We start from the raw sequence: 16,467 nt of genomic DNA on the forward strand, positions 1-16,467 counted from the left end.
CTGTAGACAGTAGTGGGAATTTGCCCAGATTTCTGTGAGCTCACCTGTTATGCCCTGTTTTTCAGCCTCCCTAGAAARTGACAGATATTCTCCAGGCTGGGCCACTAACCTGACATTCGTGAGAGGGGCTCAAGTCCCTGCTTTGCCGACTGATTTCCTGTATGACGACATCGCTGCACATTAATCCCTCATCTGAAATGAGAAGACTAGTGTTTCCAAATCATACAGTATTACAAAGTTTAATATATTTGAGACTGTGAGGAACTCTGGTATCATGGTAATGATGAGTTCAAAGCAACAAACTTCTAGTCTAATCTGGGCCTATAAGTATTCGGCAGACACTGAAGAGAAGCTATCTTTGCTCACAGCTTTACCTCTGGTCTTTAACTAAGAGTCAAGACTAATTTTTATAAATTAATATTTTTGAGTGAATGGCAGTCTGAGGGCTTCTTCCAGCACTGAGGGAACTACAAGTACAATCACAAATGTGAGCATATTACTCATTTACAATGGAAGAAAGAGGTCAGGTGAAACTTCTCCCCTTACCCCTTCATCCTAGGCAGCCATCACCAGCAGATTCTTTCAGCAAACCAGTATGCCAAGAATGATATAGCTCATATACTCAGGAATTACAATTTGGTTGTATTACTAGTTGTTTCTTCTGAAACAGCTCCCGTGAAAAGCCCTACTAAGTCAATTCTACCTGTGGTGCTGGGATGTCTCCTAGCCCACTCCCTGCCTCAGTCTCTTAAGGAGGTGAGAAAGCARTTTTAATGGTTGAGGGCTTTTTTGGTTCTCTCAGTGTTTGTAGAATTTGTGTAAAGAATAACAGTCTCATTATAAAAGAACTGAGTGAGTTGTGCTAACATGTAGTGCTAAAAAAATACCCAAAAGCTACTAACAGTGGGAAAGGCTGGGGCGCAYTTGGAGCCCCGCTGGAGAGCCGCCGCTTGGGTACGTCTTCTTATAGCACAGTCACAGGGAACAGAAAAGCATCTCAGACATTTCACCTTGTTAGGCCGGGCGGCTGAAAATAGCCACAAGATGAAAAATAAACCAGTTGGACAACTTATCCTAACTGTAATGCTAAAGCAAACATTCAGCAGCAAGCTGGAGGCACCTTATAGGATGAAGACAAAACTGTCTACTGACTTGAAGMACATGTAGCTTCAGAGTGGTTTTAGAAGAAAATGCCATCTGTTGTCACTTCAAAAGGGACTCATTAACTCCAGCTAAGTGCCCTGTGTAACCTATGGAAAGAAATTGCTCCAGAGATCAATTCATTCCATCTAAAATAGGTAGATGAAACTGCTATCTGAAGATCCCAATCTCTGCAGTGATGGGAGAGGAATACTGGACAATAAAGTGTAGATTAAGACACAGCTCTTAGAAGACAAACTCAAAAGGGCGAGTCTCACCCTTACTAAGGCAGATAAGAATTATAMAGTTTGTTCCCTCCCTCCAGAAGAAAAGAGAGGCAGGAGAAAAAAAGCAACAAGTGAGATTGAAAAATGAGAGAGACAAACTAATAGATGTAGCAAAACAGTCCTCAGTCAGTAGCCTTGAAGATGTGAACTGAGTTCCCCCAATGATCCCTTTCTACCTACTCTAGTTTCATGATACAGCAAGTTAAAACAAATAAGAAATAGGAAAACCTGTTTATCTRCAAAATACACACTGCACATCTTCAGGAAACTGTGGGCCCACCAGAAACCACAGAGAACAGCATGACCTTAGGCATGCTGTGTCACCCACCACAGAGGGAATTTCACACAATTCTTGACAACTGTGGTTCTGCCTGTACTGGATAAAGGCTTGCCTCTCGTCCAGCTGTGAGAAGAAGTCATTTATCTTGCAACCCTACATAGATGCAACGTGTTGTATAACTGGAGATCCCTCATTGCCCGCCGTTGCACAGCAGCTGTTGAAAGCATTTGGGATCGCTCAGTTACTTGCAGAGGTTTGTGTGAAGACAACAGGCCTCCAAGACTGAGACAGGCTTCCAAGAGCAATTCCAGCAAGCACTAACAGAAGTCACAAGTAGGATAATTTTCCCCACAGTTCTTGAAGCGTGCTGCTGCTGGGTCCTCTGAACTTCCCTTCCAAGCTCAGCAGGGCTAAACACAAGTATGGCTACTACAAGGTGACCCTCACACATCTTTGTTCTGCCAGGATCAAAAGAATATGCACCCTGTAGAGAAGACAACTGCCACCWTCCTTCACTCTCTGCCTCGTCAGAGAAAATCCTTTATCCGCAGGGGGTTTTGTTTTATTAATATCAGAATTGCTGCAGATACATCTTCATCTTAGTAGTTTTCACACCCTCCCATTTCACACCTTCTCATTTCTTCAGATGACCTTCATGAAATATTTTAATTAAACTATTCCTCCTGAAGCAAGTCAAGCTGCACAAATGCCAATTTAAGTTACTACCTCGGTTGGAAGCTGAAGAAACACYACCAGCACTGAAGGGAAAAATTTTTTTATTTTCACAGCATGGTGGCAAAAAGTTGTAACTCATACATCTTAGGACAAATACTACTAAAGTTAGTGCGGGGGTTCCCCTCCACATAAATCAGTATGTATCAAGGATTCCAAAAGCATTGCTTTGGGACTTTCTATCCAAAGTCCAGTTGGGGATTCAAATGATGAATTTAAGTATTTTTTATTGCAATAATAAGTTTGAAAAAAAAGAATCAAGTCTACTGGGAGGAAGGAAGGCTAGTAATTTCACAGATGCCGTTACCAAACTGACACCTATGACCCTGCCTCATCTTCTAATAGAATTTGGCATTCCAAACCAAATAAGGCTAGTTCACTACACCAGGAGAAAGTCTTCAATTCACTTTTTAATGAGAGCCTGCTGGTGATTCAGCTCAGTGCTAGTTTACACTCAGTACAGCACCAGTCCAATTCACTGCCATTTTATTGCAGTGRTGTACTGCCAAGATCACCTCTGATACGAGGGCTGAGAACCTAACAAACTGTATTCATTTGAGATCCTGTGATACTTTTTATAAAACACAGAGATGGRAACCCACCACACTGGACAAAATCCAATGTGATTATATTCTACAAAATCCCTCTGGAGTTTCTAGAAGCTACTATGTTTTTGTGCTTAAATCCCAGGTTACAGCTGCTGCTGCTTATCCCARTGAAGAAACTGATCCATCACGTATGCAGAGTGTTTTAGCTCGATGTGCAAGGATGTGCAAATCATGCCATTAAAAACATGGAGGAAGATGCAGCATTCTTTTCAGACCTTTTCCACAGTTTGCCCAACACAAAAAAAAAATCCATACCTCAGCTTGCAATTTAAAGAACAGTTACACCAGGAAATAATCAGGAATGTTAAATTGCTATCGCATTTACAAAACACTTTGAGATGTTCTTTTATCATTTTCACATAAATGCTTTTATTCCTTAAACTATTTTTTTACTTCCTACAAGCTTAATGCCATTGCAAAGATCATGGGTCATTATCCTGAGGTGGATACAGGGGAGCACCTTCTTGTGCATCCACAAGATTTAGGAAACTGATATGGGACCCTTGAGTAACAAACACTCAGAATATAGCAAGTGATCCAACATTTGTGCGTTCCAAGGGGCAAAAAGGCCACAAGGAGATGTTTAACTGAGGGGAAACTATTCAGAAGGCAGAGGATAGTAAACTCTGATCCAGYTGTAAAATATTAAAAGGGAGGAGAAAGCTTAGGCACCATGAAGACCTGCACAGCCTATTAACTAAAAGCTCTGATAACAGATCGACACTAGTCTAACTAACTAGCTAACACGCTCTGTAGATAGAAAGAGCCATCTCAGACATGATTAATAAGAGCTAATATTTTACTGTCCTGAATGTTCTTCTCATAGTATTTGATATTCTGAAGATCTTCAGTAATAAGCACAAGTCCTCCAGTTCTCCAGGCCAGCACGAGATGCCATATGTTCATTTTTTGCCTTCAACTGCAAAGCAGTCAGAAGGAAAAATACTCAGAGGGCATTAATACTAGCTGCAATTTGGAAAATAATATTTTCAGAAATTATTTCTGCCCCCCCCCCCAATTAGGTTTTATCCTGCACCTGTCTATCCTGTCTATACCAAGGGAAGAAAGTTTTTTTTTCCACTTAATCAAAGATTTAATTTTGTACTGGCACTCTTACAAATCTAAACATACTTATTGCTTAGCAGCTTTAATCCTGAATTGTTTTTCCCTTTCCTGCAATACTTACAAGCTTAACTTGACAAGAAAAGGAGCAGACTGTTCAAACAAGCAAGCTGTTCATTTATAATTCAGATGTTCAACATTCTTAAAGTTCATGTTTATTATGTTTCTATCCTCTGAGAATCTCAGAATTTCAGGCACTAAAGCTCAAAATCTGAAATAATTAATTGAACTGACCTTAAAACTCAGCCCTTCAGGGAAAAAAAAGAGGTGAGTGGTACTTAACCATAAAAATACTGTCTTTTATGGTAAAACTTGAGGTTTAAATGTATGTTTGTTAACAAACATCACAGTTTCCTAACAGATCACCACCGTTTTCACCATACTCAAAAGGCTGATTGGAATCACTAAAACCTTCTGTAACTTCAAAGCCCCAGAGAAGGCGAAAGGACRGGACATCCAAAATGATGTGAAGCACGCTTAAAAAGCGGCACCGCATTTGTGTCTGCAGAACCCGCAGGCAGCTTTCAGCAGTGAACGTTAGCGACGTATGCTGCTGCCAAACTAAGAGAGAAGGCAGCTTACACCGGATRGGGAACAACTTTCAGAAATACTCCGTGGTTCCCAAAGTCAGCCTGCACAGAAATTCACAGAACACAGTGAGCTAATGTACTTCCCAAAGTGGAAAAAATAGGTTACTTAAAAATAGGTCTATAATCCAAGCATCCCAATATTACTTCACAAAGATAAAATAAACAAGCATAGAGAATTCATACACCAAAACAYGCACAGTACAGTATTTTAATGACTTCCTTATGTTTCTCTGACAATTTTATATCCATTCTAGAGATGGGCACTTCATCCTGTAACTGCCAAGACAACCAAGTACTTCACCCGGGCACAGTTATGCTATCACCCCCAGGTACCACCCCGTGCTCCCCAGCAGCTCTGCGCAGGAAAGCTGAGCTCCCGCTTGCAGCTAAGAGGTCCATATTACATTTCAAGAAGGTAAAAGTAAAATTCACCACRAACATTTTTAGCACGGTGACCAATACTGAGCCCCCAGGTGCTAGTTTTGTTCTACACAGGCGCAAGGAGAGGAATAGCAGACTCTCAAGCTTTTCATGCTGAAAGAATAATGGAGCAAAGGGCTAATTAGAAAGGCCGCATTATCTCTACCTGCCTAAGGATCAAAATCAGCCATTCAAGAATGAACTTGAGTTACAAAGATGCCAGAAAATGAAACAGGACTGAAGGAGCTGATTAAAAAGATCATAACGAAAAATTAAAGTTTGTCAGAAAAAGGACTAAGAAGACCCATTTGCATTAGTTCATACAACCAAAGGCAAACGAGTCAGGAGAGCCATTCCTTGCACACTCACAAAACACCTCGCAAAATCTAGGAACAAACTAAAGACCTTGGGAGCGGGGAATTGAAGGCCCAAGAGCTGTACTCTGTAACACGGAGAGCATGAAAGAAGCCGTAAAACATGGTATTGATACAAGCTGACTATGATACAAGGAATGATCAACTCTCCTTTTCAACCTCGGACCAGAGGGATTTCCACCTCACATTGCAGATCTTTATATAAAGATCAGGCAACCTGGAGTCCTGCCTCCAGTTTCCACCACCGAGTTCTGCATCAGCAGATGTAGTTGACTATCAAGACATCAATAGTTGGGTCAAATACGGCTGGATCAGCTAGAGAAAACCTACGTGCACAAAATACAACAAGATTCATTCTAGTGGGAACGGCAAAGTTGCCTTAGTGAATAACTGCATGCCTTACACAAAGTCCAAGTCTCATACTCATCCTGTCTACTTGCAAGCTTATTTTTCCTCTATCTGGCTTTATTTTTATAGTAAAGCTAGTTAATGAAGTAATCAGATTTTTCAACACTAAAACATTGTGCAATTTTAGGACTTTTAACAACAAAACACGACACCGGCGGCAGTCAAGGAGTTAATAGCAACAACATTTTCTGTGCTGAATCCAGGCTTTAAGACTATAAAGAGGGTAAGTGCCATGGCAAGTGCCATTTTTTATATTACTGCAGCCTCTAAGTTTAATAGGCAGAAGAAGAACTTTTAGAAGCAAAGAGACAGCCTCAAATAAAAACTACTGCCTTTGAGACAATCACCTGCTCAGTATCTTCATTTTAGGAAATAAATCCACATGGAACTATACTACAATGTGCTTTCCCACCTTGTTTCCTCCTTCTCCTCTTCCCCYCCCCCCCCCCCCCCAAAAAAAATCACAGATCTTGAAATAAAACTGTCTTATCACATAACCCTACAATGTTGAGCRCGCAGGACARACGGATCTGTTCTTTACCAGGACAAAGAACCGAGGAATGAATGGCACTGTCTCAATATATTCCAAATAGCCTACAATACAAACAAACTAATGAGGAAAAGGTAAGCAAATGCCATTTCTTTCTTATTCCTTTTCAGCAGAGACACATTCAGTATCAATTCTTATACCATAACCATCAAAATATAACAGAACCTTCTAGCAGCACTCTATGTAATTTTTTTTTAATCACAAATTTATTCTGCGATTCTCTTCTGAGCGGAAAGGATAGGCAGGAGAGGGTTCCTGCCTTGGATTTCTTATGCATGTGTGTTTGTATATGTACATACCTCTGCTTTATCTTAGAAAACGTAAAGCCGAAAGGCATAATTTAAAGCAGGATATAGAGTAAGTGCGTGACACTTTTGTTCCTGAGGCAGTTCATTCCAGCACTGCATATTTAGGRAGAAACTGAGATAATGCCCTAATCTGCGCTGTGTGACAGCATGAGTCACCATAGCCAGAGTAACTGCAATGGAAACGCGCAGCACAGAGCAATCCTTCGCATGGGTGGAGAGAGACATGCAGTGATTTTCTAAGGTGTGGTCCGGAGGAAGGAGGACTGTGCGGTTAAGATACCACCAAAATTGGCTGAACAATTGCATTCAACTTCCCCTTCTTYCACAAATTTGATCATATATGAATTTTACTTTTTCCCTAGGCATCTGCTTAGGGCCACTGAAAGAGATCAGGTATTAGGTGAGACGAATCCTTCATCTAAACRAAGGAGATTAGACTTACGTTTATGGCCTAAAAATTTGCCCCCCTGTCTAAGTCTTCCACGTAGCCAAAAGTTAAAGTCAGATTTCCCTCTCTCACCAAGATGTGGCAAAGTAAAGGCCACAAATARCCTCAAACCACTTTGTTCCATCCCTGAGCTGCTCTCTGCCATGACAGTAAGTGATCCATCTGAAAATATTATCTGGGAGGCAACTGAATGGGGTGGCTGCCCTGGTGATACAGAGAAGGCAGAGTTCCTCAATGCCTTCTGTGCTCCAGTCTTCACTGCTAAGGGCAGCCCTCAGGAATCCCAGAGCCTAGAGACAAGGGATAAAGTCTGGAGAAAGCAAGACTCTCCTTTGGTTGAGGAGGATTGGGTTAAAGATCATTTAGGCAAATTTGACATCAACAAATCCATGGGCCCTCATGGGAGGCACCCACAAGTACTGAGGGAGCTGGCAGATGTTGTTGCCAGGCTGCTCTCCATCACCTTTGAAAGGTCCTGGAGAACTGGAGAGGTGCCTGAGGACTGGAAGAAAGCCAATGTCATTCCTGTCTTCAAGAAGGGCCAGAAGGAGGAGCCAGGCAACTATAGGTCAGTCAGCCTCACCTCCATCCCTGGAAAGGTGATGGAACAGCTCATCCTGAATGTCATCTCCAGATCCTCCATATGGAGGAAAAGAAGGTGATCAGGAGTAGTCAGCATGGATTCACCAAGGGGAAATCCTGCTTAACCAACCTGAGAGCCTTCTCTGATGGAATGACTGGCTGCGTAGATGAGGGCAGAGCAGTGGACGTTGTGTACCTTGACTTCAGCAAGGCTTTTAACACTGTCTCCCATAACATCCTCCTAGATAAGCTCAGGAAGTGTGGGTTAGACGAGTGGACAGTGAGGTGGGTTGAGAACTGGCTGAAAGGCAGAGCTCAGAGTTGTCATCAGTGGCGTGGAGTCTAGTTGGAGGCCTGTGGCTAGTGGAGTCCCCCAGGGCTCAGTACTGGGTCCCATCCTGTTCAACTTTTTCATCAATGACCTGGATGAGGGGATGGAGTGCCTCCTCAGCAAGTTTGCTGATGATACCAAGCTGGGAGGAGTGGCTGACACACCTGAGGGCTGTGCTGCCATTCAGAGAGACCTGGACAGGCTGGAGAGYTGGRYAGAGAGGAACCTCCTGAGGTTCAACAAGGGCAAGTGCAGGGTCCTGCACCTAGGGAGAAATAACCCCAGGCAGCAGGACAAGCTGGGGGCTGACCTTCTGGAAAGCAGCTCTGCAGAGAAGGATCTGGGAGTGCTGGTGGATGACAAGGTGACCATGAGCCAGCAACGTGCCCTTGTGGCCAAGAAGGCCAATGGTCTCCCGGGGTGCATTAGGAAGAGTGTTGCCAGCAGGTCGAGGGAGGTGATCCTGCCCCTCTCCTCAGCCCTGGAGAGGCCTCATCGAGTCCAGTTCTGGGCTCCCCAGGACAAGAGAGACATGGAGCTACTGCAGAGAGTCCAGCATAGGGCTACGAGGATGACCATAGGGCTGCAGCACCTGCTCTGTTAGGAACGGCTGCGAGAGCTGGGCCTSTTCAGCCTGGGAAAGAGAAGACTGAGGGGATCTTCTTATCAGTGTCTAAAAATACCTTAGGGGAGGGTGTCAAGAGCATGGGGCCAGACTCTTCTCAGTAGTGCCATGCAACAGGACAAGAGGCAATGGGCATGCACTGAAACACAGGAAGTTCCCCCTGAATATGAGGAGGAATTTCTTTACTGTGAGGGTGACAGAGCACTGGAACAGGTTGCCCAGAGAAGTCGTGAAGTCTCCTCCTCTGGAGATTCTCAAAACCCACCTGGACATGATCCTGTGCAAGATGCTCCAGGTGACCTTTTTTGAGCAGGGGGGTGGACTAGATGATCTCCAGAGTTCCCTTCCAACCTCAACCATTCTGTGACTCTGTGATATCTGAGGTATGAGAAAAGTTGCTTTCCAAAGAAAAATCAACTTTCTGATGCAGTTGAGTCCTAGTCCTAATCTGCATAAGACCACAGTTTGATGTCACGGAATGGCAATTTCACCATCTCTCAGAACATTACTTCCTATAGATAAAAACTACTGTCAAACAAAGTAAAGACTGTATTTTCCTCGAAGTTTCCAGGCAAGCTAGAGAGAAACATTTACTATTTTCAGGTAGTATTTTAAAAATTATTCTCAGGGATGGGCTCTGCCTCCTCAGTCTCCCCCTGGAAAGGACACCTACATTGCCAAAAACATAATGACAGTACCTACGCAACAGAGCGTGAAAGGCAGGGTAAGTACAACAGCAGAAGAGAGCACTGGGACAAGCCAGCTTACCTGATCTAATCCTCTGACAACAGCAGCAGGCGTCAGCACTGTGGCCTTGGCAAACAAGGCACATGTTAAACAAGCCACAAAAGCTACTCCTTCTGCCTTCCATTATTTTTTTTTTCAAGTTGCCAAGGCCAGAAGTGGCTTTTAGTTTGTGCAGCTTCTACTCTAACGAAAGTGGCTATCCGGAAAGAATTGACTGTAGCTAAAACAAAAGGCATAGTAACAAAATCCTTCTATCCTTGAAGACAAAGTATTTCATCATAAAGCAAGAAAAATTTAACAGGTCATACTACATCACAAATTTCTCCAGGTCTGTGAAAAAGATGAGGTTATAGAAGTTATTACAAAAAAGGTAAATTTTGAAAAGTCAGGTTATATATTATCTCCATAATCCTTAGGTTCAGTGTAGCCTTTAGGAGGATTTGAAGGCTTTCCAGCATGCTAACATGATGGTGAAAACCTGCCTTAGCTTTGTTTACACAGCATCGTGGAGGTTAATGAACATCAGAAGCCAGTCAGTTCAATGGTAGCTCAATTACMTGTTTTCATCTTAACACCACTGATTTTATGCCAGCCTCATGGCATCAATTGATAAAAACTTCTGTGAAGATAATTCATACAAGCATCTTGCTTCCTACTGTGGATGGAATCAGGGGTTCTGGCAAATGARTAGGGCAGATGCAGATTTTGGCATCGTGGCAGGAAAGCAACTTCAGTACCATGAAACACCCACACTGACTTATTTCATCAATTAAGCAACAAGCAATGATAATGTTTAAACTGATAAATAAAGAAGTAAGCACTGGTTCATGCATTTTCACCTTTCAAAATCACTGCATTAGGCTTTCAAAAGATGTAATAAATCCATGTGTGGACACATTTTAAAAGATTTCATTGCAACTTCAAAGTATCAAAAAAATTAGTTTTCCAGCTATAGAGTCTGTAGTAAAGGATAACTTCTCATAAAAATTTGCATCTTAGCATCACARCTATAAGAGTTCTTGACTCTAGTACTTTGGACACAGTATATTCAGAATTAAAAATCTCCTTTTTAAAAAAATCTTGATCAAATTAAACGCTAATTGAGACCTTGTTTCTGTAGCCTCATTCCTCACATTTACTTTGTTAATCCTTGAATGGAGGCTACATACAAAATTAAGAAGCATCAAAGTGACAAAAGCAAATGTAGTAACTTTGATATGCTTTCAGGTTTTCTTTTGATATCAACTTAATATATTTTTTTAATATTTTTATTATTGCATTCTGGTAACATAGAGTGGCCCCCAAGCGTGGGGTAGGAACCTCCTGTGCTAAATACCATTCAGACAAAAGCAAAGATGTTTCCAAAAGTCTTGTGATCCAGGAATTGAGAGAGGAAAGCATGAGACAAACATATGGAGAATAAGGAAGGGGAAAAAAGTTATTGATCCATGAAATAAATAAGTAAATAAATCTGGATTCCTATAGATCCACGTTCTCTGGTCCCATCCACCACAGTAATCTTAATTCCTCACCAYAGACTGTATGCTTTGCTCCATACCATCAGTTCCCCTACACCGTGCCACCACCATCTCAGAGGGTCTGTTCCCACCTAAACASTCCAGACTGATCTCTGGTGTAGCACTTTCTTGGCCTACAAGATACATGTCTCCCAGAAGCTAGGCCAATCCCACCTACCCAACCAGACTCTCTCTTTACTGCAACAGTGAAAAGATTAAGGGAGTGATTTCTAACAAGGATCACTCATCTACCTAAATAATGCTGGAAGAGGCACCCAAACAAGATAGTATCTTTCCTAGTGCAAGCAAATGTTACAGATACTGCCTCACATGCATATGAATGTAAAATCACATAAAACAAGTGTAAAATGAAAGTAGGTTCAGGTCAAGGCAGACTTCTGTCATTTCCATATTTCTTCCATGGAGATAGAGAAGGTATGAATCTAAAGTGTACATGAAAGCATACCACAGTCAAGAAAACCAAGAATGAATCCCAGTCACTACAAAGTATCCACACCACAATGCCTTTATAGTAAGTTTTCCTTGAAACATCTATAAATGCTCCTCAAGCTCAACCAAAGGTCTCCAACATAAGTAGCACTGACATTTGACAGTCTATGAGGACTGGTCAGTATAGAAGGCAGTCAAGTAAAAAATAAAAAAGAGCAACATTATATGATTTAATGAAAAACAGACTATCAAACAAACTTACTATTTTTATGGAGATAAAATATTAAATTTTTGGACCAAAACAATTGACAACACATGTAAAACTTTAAGGCATTGGACATAACCCCTAATGATGCTCTTATAAAAACCACTGCCAACAGAAAAATAAACAAAGCCTATATGTTAAGTAGATTTGAAATCTACTGGCAGATTATAGTAAGTAACTGGAAAGAGAAAAATTATCCAACAAGAATATTTATAATGATGTCCAYGAGGTTCCTTTCTTGCCTGCATCTTTGGGGGGCGGGAAGAGGGGAAGGGAAATAGAGAGGGGGAGGTATAATGAGATCCCACAGCTAGAAGCTGCAGCTAGACAAATTCATGCTAAAAATAACCACAAGTGGGTGAAAACAATAACCACAGGGTGACTACAAGAACATCCTGTATAATGGCTGGGTGGATGGGCCACTCTTTAAATTCTTTAAGACAGATTTTTTTTTTTCTGAAATATATGCTTTAGCTCAAAAAAAATAGGTTGCTGTGGAGATTGGGGAGGTCAAGCACATTTTCGGGTTTGTGCTACTCTGAAATTCACAACTATATATTAATCATCCTTCTCGGCTTTAAAACTTCCAAATGCGTAACTCCACTGTCTGACTTTCTACACCTTATCAAATAGCTCCCGTACTTCTGAATTTAACCAAACTTAAATCTGACAYAGGCAGGAAAAGGTTAGCAGCGCTCACCTTTGAACAGGTCAAAAACAGCAGAAAAACTCATGTGTGACTTTCCCTAGAGTTCAGTCACCAATTCTAATTCTCCTTCCTGCATAGAACTAGCCATTTTAACTCCTCACCCAAAAATCTTAGGAATCAGGAACATATGCCAATATTAAATAAAGCACGTCACTGCATCTCTTGCGTACGCACAGCAGTCTAAGCAAACTGAGCCTCATCAGCCAACACTRCTACATTTCTGCTTTCTATACACTTTTCCGCATCTCCTGAAAAATTGCCCTTTGTTCTACAGATCAATGACCAGCTCTATTGATTTTTAGCATTAAAATCATGCCATGACAAAGGAAATGAACGATTTCATTTCCAAAAATCTTTCAAACACCAGCCTCTGTTTTATCTGTGCTCTTACAACCATGTATTCAATCAACCCAATTCTCATTTTCCGCTTCCAGAGAACTATGTAAGGAGAAAAGCGGTGTGCACTGTCTGACGATGTTCACTACTTTTGAGGTAGAAGCAACAATTTTAAAAGTTTAAAAGCAAATGGCAAAATGATCTTAAAAGGCATTTGCTTTAAGCTGCATTAAGAGATTGCAACAAGCAGTAAAAGCTCCAACAGTTACACAAACCAGGTACACAGTGTGGTTACGCCACAAGCTACTGGCAGTCAGAGTGAACAAATGCATTATTTATCAATTTGCTTATCTRCATATTTTAGTTTTTGACCTTTAACCATTTACTCACTTACAGCATGCCACATGTATTACTCTAGCTTTTTAAACTTACCAGTTCTGGGGAAAAAAAGTAATGAGAAGTACCTCTTTTGTAGGAAAACCTACCTGTAGATGATATAAAGAGACTAGGTTTCTTGCACTGTTCCCCTCCCTGCACTGCTCTACATTGRTTTTGTTTAGAGAGGAAAAGCAAGTCAGCAGCTGAATCACCAGGGCTGCCACATTTCTGCAGGGCCTCCAAAAATAACTCCTCCAAAAATTCCTTGGGGGCATAAACCTTGCTTCATCAAAAGGACTGCAGAGATCCAGTTTCTGTAATGGAGCAGACTGGATACGAACTGGCCGAAGAATTTAGAATCTCATATAAAGAATATAAAAAGCAACTTACTGCAGAATAGGTAGTACATGGCCCGTATTAAAAGGAAAAAAATATCAAATAAATCATCAGATCATCAAGGCAAAACAATCTCCCTGCTCAGGGATCAAACACCAAGTTCCTGATCCTGTGCCTGATACTAGGATTCCACAGACTTGCCCTATTATTATGAACCAGTTCTGAAAACAAAGCGCAAGGCCTTCTTAGCAACACCACTGTGGTAACTTGCATCGGCACTCACGTTAGCACCCACATATACACCACTTTCTGCTTCACATCCAGAAAGAAAWTTGTGAGTTACAGTCCTCGAGCCCTTGCTAACACACCAGCCTAARAAGTCCTCAGGGAGAAGGGGCTTGTATCCACACCAATCGGATTCTGAGGTGCATTTGTGACAGCCTTTTCTACTGCCCTGAACGGAGGAAGCATTTCATCCGAAAACCGGCGCCTTGCAGGATTCTTCTGAGCGGATCCCGACCATTTCCGAATGCAGCAGATGCACACAGTCACCCAGATGCTGACAGCTCTACTGCTGCAATGCCTGCGGGCCACATCCAAGCAGACAGCACTTYAGCTTTTGTAGGGGTTTTGGTTTTTCCTCTGTTCATCAAATTCTTGATGTGCAATGCTCACAGGACACAATTTACTTTTTTYTTCTTCTTCTTCTTTTCCCCTCCCGGAAGCATGCAAGAATTCAGTTCTCCTGAAACAGTGTGGAGCTCAAGATTCCTGCTTAACTACTGACAGGAAAAGCAGCATGTTTTACTAAATATGCCTTCAGCTTTGACCTAAGGGCACTGTAACAAAGACACAGGACAGTTCAGCATCCATGTTGGTTTAGCCAGCTCTTGACCTCTCCACTAAGACTGGCTTTTCGCAGTTTTGTTAGCAACACAAGTYATGAAAGTCTGGTTCATGAAGACAAAATCTGCCCTAAAACCTCCAATTCCAGAGGGCTGTTTGGATTTTTGCTTGGTTGTTTTTGCTTGGTTGTTGGCTTTTTGGTGATGGAGGGGAAGGATGTGAAGGTAAAACAGAGAAWGCGGAACAGTCAGCTGTCTTATTTGCACTGCCTCTGCTCTTCTCTGGCCAAAAGCTCACCTTCCAGAGTACACAATTAAAGAMGATACTGAAGCCAGCTGGTGCGAGGGCATGCTATGGTTACACAACTGTTGAGATTTTTGGCCCCTACCCCAGCTCAATAGTGTGCTCTGGTAGGAATGTCTTTTAGAAAAAATTAAATATGGACATTTTCTAAATAGATCAAGTCACAATTCAAAATTAACAGCAAAATATTCTCATTAACAAACAGCTGGAGTTCATTTCAAAAAATAAACATGGATTATTTCGGGTCCTTTAACCCTTGTCCTGAAAGCTGTGGATTTCAGATCCAATGCCATAGTGTATTCAAAGGCTTAACTAACAGCAGCTCTAATTAATAAATGATCAATATCCCCAAGACTGGTTCGTGTTTTACTACCACTTGCGCCTAGACCGTTCAGCAGTGCACCAGACTAGCTTGCTGTACCTTTTCAAAGGCATCTGTCTGAAACAACTGGAGTTAGAAAACCTAATTTAAAGCTCTAAGGCTGTAACTGGGTGCTGCACCAAGACACAGTATGCCTCTGATGGAAAATCTATCATGTGATAAATTGATCCCCTGCAGCACTGATGGAATTTGAAGATTTACGAACATTAATACTTCCACAAAAGCACACGGTAATTAAAACGGACAGTGTAGAGGCCTCCATTAAAGTGGCTAATGGGATTTAAAAAGCTGTAATTTGTCTCTAACATTTTCTAAATTCTGGAAAAGAGAGAAGATTATACCWAAAATATTTCAAAAGCCTTATTCTTACCTGCAATTGCAATTTCATCCAGATGGGAACCTGGAGGCCTCTCCCCCTGCCCTTGCTGCAGAAGAAAACCACACAGGAGCCAAACTGCCACTCTTGACCATAAATCCATTTCCGTGTAAATTAACAGCTTTTATCTCATCCGTCAGCTCTTCCTCAGCATCAGTCCACAGCAGGAATGTCCGTGTTTCCCAGGTCAGGCTGGAGAAGATCCTCTCTCTTTGCACTCTTATATCCCAAAATAAAGTCCGATACAGAGCCTGATATTCCAGGAACGGCACCCCGGTAATTCCAAAGGCTACGGAAGGAAAGGATGGAGAGAGCTTAAGGTTATTTTTCCCAGTATTCCTGCAGAGGACGAAATTCTGTCTGGAGACGATAGTGCCCCTCGACTAACCATGCAATTCCGGTTACCTCTAAACAAAATAGTTCCTCACTAGTTTCTTAAGTCTCAAAACCAGGTCTTTTCTTGCATTTTTAAAGATTCTTCCAAGGTGAAAGCAGCAGCGAACACCCTCCTGCCCGGGTGCCAGGAGGTGACTACGAGGCAACCCACAACCTGCTCGTGCTCGCCGCAGCCGGCGGCCCGGCCGCCGCGGGCAGCGCAGCCCCGCGCCCCGCGGGAGCCGCTCCGCGCGGGCCACCAACCCCTCACCGCCGAGCGCGGGGCGGCCGAAAGCAGGAAGCAGTTTTAAAATACCTAAATTGGGTGTTAATGAGAACTTCACGCCACGGCGCAGTGGTCGCTCCCGGCAGAACCGCGTTGTGGCCCCTCGCCCGCCCCCGGCGCAGTGGTCGCTCCCGGGAGAACCGTCCCCACCCCTGTCCTCAGCAGTGGTCTCTCCCGGGACAGCCCTGCTTCCCCCCCTTTATCCTCAGCAATGGTCTCTCCCGGGACAGCCCTGCCCCCCCCCAGCAGTGGTCGCTCCCGGGACAGCCCTGAGGGCCCCCCCCTTCTCTTCAGGAATGGTCTCTCCCGGGACAGCCCTGAGGGCCCCCCCCTTCTCTTCAGGAATGGTCTCTCCC

General features: G+C 42.7%; 1 protein-coding gene across 8 annotated transcripts in view; it reads right to left on the minus strand.

Moving 5' to 3' along the window:
* The window catches only part of STIM1 (stromal interaction molecule 1), a 103,235-nt gene extending 86,984 nt beyond the window's left edge, over window positions 1-16,251 (minus strand). For 6 of the 8 annotated variants that reach the window (XM_085313102.1, XM_085313098.1, XM_085313101.1 and 3 more), the window contains exon 1: window positions 15,445-16,023. In XM_085313102.1, the coding sequence (XP_085169228.1) occupies window positions 15,445-15,553 (109 nt within the window). In that variant the 5' untranslated portion in view covers window positions 15,554-16,023. Of the gene's footprint in view, window positions 1-15,444; window positions 16,024-16,141 lie in introns of those variants that run through there. The other 2 variants (XM_085313096.1, XM_085313097.1) reach the window with 2 other exon arrangements.
* Between the last annotated feature and the right edge of the window lie 216 nt (window positions 16,252-16,467).

The sequence above is a fragment of the Rhea americana genome, unplaced genomic scaffold (genome assembly GCF_003343005.1).
Source record: "Rhea americana isolate MKP2758 unplaced genomic scaffold, rheAme1 scaffold_376, whole genome shotgun sequence".
NCBI lineage: Eukaryota > Metazoa > Chordata > Aves > Rheiformes > Rheidae > Rhea > Rhea americana.